At 35.2% G+C, this 4310-nt stretch overlaps 1 protein-coding gene and 1 non-coding gene across 2 annotated transcripts; one reads left to right on the top strand and one right to left on the bottom strand.

Moving 5' to 3' along the window:
- Window positions 1-43: 43 nt before the first annotated feature.
- On the bottom strand, window positions 44-2422 carry LOC111405956 (ferritin-1, chloroplastic-like). The gene is made up of 6 exons (XM_023035092.1): window positions 2005-2422; window positions 1408-1491; window positions 1193-1253; window positions 942-1029; window positions 740-801; window positions 44-566 (listed from the first exon to the last, which is right to left on the bottom strand). Exons 1-6 carry the CDS (start codon window positions 2346-2348, stop codon window positions 396-398), a joined length of 810 nt encoding a protein of 269 aa, XP_022890860.1. The 5' UTR covers window positions 2349-2422; the 3' UTR covers window positions 44-395.
- A 910-nt stretch (window positions 2423-3332) lies between these two features.
- Window positions 3333-3403, top strand: TRNAG-GCC. The gene has a single exon. It is a non-coding gene; the product is annotated as a tRNA-Gly (tRNA).
- The last annotated feature ends 907 nt before the right edge of the window (window positions 3404-4310 follow it).

Here is a 4310-nt window from a genome sequence, read left to right as displayed (position 1 = left end):
GGGGGGTGGGGGGGGGGGGCAGCGCTGTAGATCCGCCCACGCTACCATTGCACGTGACTTGTGCGGCTGAATTTGCATGGTTAGGACATGTTTTGTGTAGATATAAAGACGCTCTTGTTCATAAAAGTGATTTCACTTGAACATGATGAAAATTAACATAGCCCATTATGGTTGTTAACAATCTTGCTCATTTATGGCTTTCAATAGACGTAGCAATGACACGAAAAAAGATTCAGTTAATAAATCCCAAACATATTGAGAATAAGATTTTGATTTGTTTTTGATTACTTCAAATCCAAGTATTTCTTATCAAAAATACTTGTTCCTTAGCTTTTTGTACATTGAACTTCATCGAACATTGATTAAGTTAATTGCACTTTATATCTTACGGAATATCATTTTGGTTTCATAGCTACGCATCTATTACCATGTGCAACAAATACATGGAGGTTGTGCAAATTGTAAACAAAATCAAGATAGAAAAGAAGCATAAAGTTTACCTGCTCCTGCAAAAATTCAGTCTCTATGAAATATGTCATCTGGGGATCATTGTTACTATCAGCAACCTGCCATGTCAAGGATAAAAATCATGTTATTAACTGCGACAAAGTTCTACGCTCATTATCAGCCTGCCGCAACCTTCCTTTATCTGAGCTTGGACTGAATTTAAATGGAAAACGGTGTAAATTTATCCGAGGAATTGGAAAATGACAGCATAGAGAGGTCAGAGAAGGCTTACACTGTGAAGGTTCAGAAGTTTCTCATTTGTTAACTTCTCCAAGGACAACGCTAGTTCCATTGCTGAAACAAGAGACAAAAACAGGAACAATCAGAACTAATCATAGGACAGTATGGAAAGCTTACTTGTTTATTTATTTTTTTCTGATGAAAATCGCTTTTTTACACTGTCTTGTATGGTTTGTAGAGTGTAACAAACTTACCATACAACGCATCACCCTTCTCTACATGTTCAAACTCTGCAGGGGGATTTAGTATAGAATGCAACTTCACTCTCCCTCCTCGGATATTCTATTATTTGTTGAAATCAAAAGAACAACATATTATATTTGCATCCAAAACAAAATAAACGAGATAAATCTAATTCTTTTTTCACTTTATGATGCTTCAAAATTTATTCGCCTCCCTATTGATTGGGTGTAAACCTTTCTGTTCTGCGATGCTCGTGAGTTACCTGATATTCCATTAGCTTTTGAGCGTGGTCTCTTTCTTCTTCACTTGAATCCTTGAAAAATCTGACCACCATATATTCATTTAAATCAGGAAAAGGGCAAAAAGAAAAAAAAAAAAAAGAAAAAAAAAAAAAAAAAAAAAAAAAAAAAAAAAAAAAAAGTGAGATTTTTTGAATTTATTTGGATAAAACAAGACACTGAGAATTGTTGTAGTTACTTGGCAAGGCCTTTCAAAGCAATATTGTCCCTATCAAAGTATGCATACATGGAGTGGTATACATAAGACACATTGTACTCCACGCTGAGAAAAACCACAAGAAAAATATATTAGCAGCGATCGATAAAAAACTTAGATAACAAGAACTCACTTGATCTGCTAGTACAACAACAAACCAAGTCTTTCTTGACTATAACTCATACTAATGGATACAATTTTTCATCAGAGGAGGTATTTGAAAGTATGTTTACTAACCCTCTATTCCAACAACAGAGTAAATCGACTAAGTGAATTCTTATGATCACTTTGATCTTTTTTATATCAACGTTTAAAAGCTTAACCTTTTAAAGAGTGACTGCTTTCGACTATATTTCATCTTTAACATGCCCTTGTAACAAGCAAATGGAATTCATTTTTTGGTAAACGGCCTGATACATGATTTTTTCATAAATAGGCGACTTTGAGACTCCAACTCAAGAACTTTGTTTCCATGCCATATTAAATCATATCATCTAAAGATTGAATGAACTTATTTACTAACAATATACCTTCAAAAAATAAGAATTATTTTTAAAAAATAATTGGTCAAGAACTCACTTGATCTGCTCATTAATTGCAGCCTCAGACTCTTCTGAGAACCTCTGGCGAGCGAGTGAAACTTGGGGAACTATTGGGACAATATAATCATCTTTCTTAACCTCTTCAAATGGCTGAAACACCACACCAGTAAGAGGCATACTATTTGTTTCAGACAAGGCATAACCCGTGAATCCATTATCGCGCTTTCTTGACAAAGCAAGACTTGAAAAAGAGGAAGAACGGGACAATAAACTCAAGTTACAAGATGATGGAGTTGAAAAGGAATTGGCACTAGCTGAATTTAGCAGGAGCCCAAGATTAGAACCCTGCAGAGAAATAGCTGAAGTTGCTTCAAGAAACATTTTCTCAAAAAGGGCTCAAGGTTGGATTAAAAAATTTGATTCAGTAATTTGGTATGGAAATCTTGAGGTGCAGATGGTTGAATTATATAGGGGAGTTAAAGAACGTGGAGTTGATTTGAAGCCGTTGAACAAGTGACACGTGTAGGGTGAAATCGGGTCCATGTGGACAGGGCGTGTGTTAAACTCGTGGCCTTATCCAGAATCCAAGGTAATATACCAAATGCATCACTGTCGGGAAAGGTCTTCTGATCTATACTTAGTGCTTGAGGATATGTCTTTTGTGTTTTTATGGGCCATAGTGTTTTCCCAGAAAATTGCAGTTACTTGTAAGAATGTGACTCTACACTGTTGACATGTGAATGTTGAAATGTGGATCAATCATAGACGGATCAGGTTATTTTTCCTTTTTATATTCTAGCACAAGACCTTTATCTTTTATTGAAATGTGGCGCTTGATAATAGGATTTCATAGTAACATTATTGGTACATAATGAAATACAGATTGATGATGTGATTAATATTAATTGACTTTATTTCATTCTTTTTCTTCCACATCATCAATAAGTTAACCAATATGTATATAATTTGGAAGAAGCTATTTGTACAGCATCAAAAGATGTTGTACATGCACAGCCCCTCGTTGTACTGTGGGGTCCGTGCTATTTTTAATGGTGCCACCCCAACGATGTGAGGGGCTATAAGCTGTGCTGTGTGTCGAGTTGTGCACGCACCACGGCTCATATAATTTTGTTCATGTTTGTTCATCATTATTGAATACAAGAATGACTTTTTTAACCTTTCTTTTCCAATAAATGGGCCCCATTGTGAGTTAGAAAGTCAACAAAATCGGCCGCTACCCTTGCAACAATCCTAAAAGTCATTAAAATGAGGCAAAAAAGGGGAAACGGAAAGGGGCTGTATACGGGGACTGGTGGCATACCCTGTTTGTAACTTCTATTTATTTTCACATTAAAGAAGCGTCAAGCACCAGTGGTCTAGTGGTAGAATAGTACCCTGCCACGGTACAGACCCGGGTTCGATTCCCGGCTGGTGCATTACTTTTTTCTAATAAAATCTTACAGCTTTTTCTAAAAGAAATGACAAAAAATATTGATAATTTAAAGAGTTTATAAACACTTCCCTAGCATAGACTTGAGTATTGAATTATTTGCGCTAGGGTGATCCAACCATGGTTCTAACTCCAAGGACTTCAGGCTTCTGAACTCTTAAACATATACCTTCATTGAATCTTAAGCACAATATAAGGAAGGAAATGGCAATGGGGACTCTAAATCATTGCACGTAGTTTGTACTTGCTATGTTTGAATTAGTTTCTTATGGAAAAACCCATTTTTTATTGGTTTTTTTTAGGATTTTTATCACCAGAGAATCTGAGGGAGAGAGCCATCAGAAGATTAGAATAATAATTTAGTAGAATAAGTTCCATTAGACGTGACTTGCATAAAATTATTTCACATTGCTGTTTTCCATTGATATCGGAATCAGAAGGCCAAGCAACTCGAGGCAATCTACTCAAGGGAGGGATTTGGCACCGGCTTCTATCTGCTTATTAAAATAAGAAAGGAGCATAGACTTGACCTCCGATATAAAGATAAAAATGGCACTAGGCTTACTAGAGATGGATAAAATGTAATGTTAATGTATGTGCTCTAAATCTACTTCGAGGAATTTATTTCACATAGTTCATGCTATGTGATATTTAAGTTTTTCTAACAAACAATGAGGTGTTCTTTTTGGATTTTTTAAGAAATGACTGTCTTACTGAATAATTCAAAATCATGCGAGAATAACAGCTAATTTCCATGTTTATGCACCCCTAATAAAAATAAAATAAAATTTAATAGTCACACATTCAAATTCTTTGCTCCTTGATGATTTAGCTCTCTCTGGATGATGCACAAGTTTTTTTTTTTTTTTTTTTTTTTTTTTTTTTTTTTTTTA

Source organism: Olea europaea, chromosome 12 (genome assembly GCF_002742605.1).
Source record: "Olea europaea var. sylvestris chromosome 12, O_europaea_v1, whole genome shotgun sequence".
Lineage (NCBI taxonomy): Eukaryota > Viridiplantae > Streptophyta > Magnoliopsida > Lamiales > Oleaceae > Olea > Olea europaea.
The sequence above is the reverse complement of the archived record's forward strand: the minus strand, read 5'-3'. Positions and strand labels throughout refer to the sequence as shown.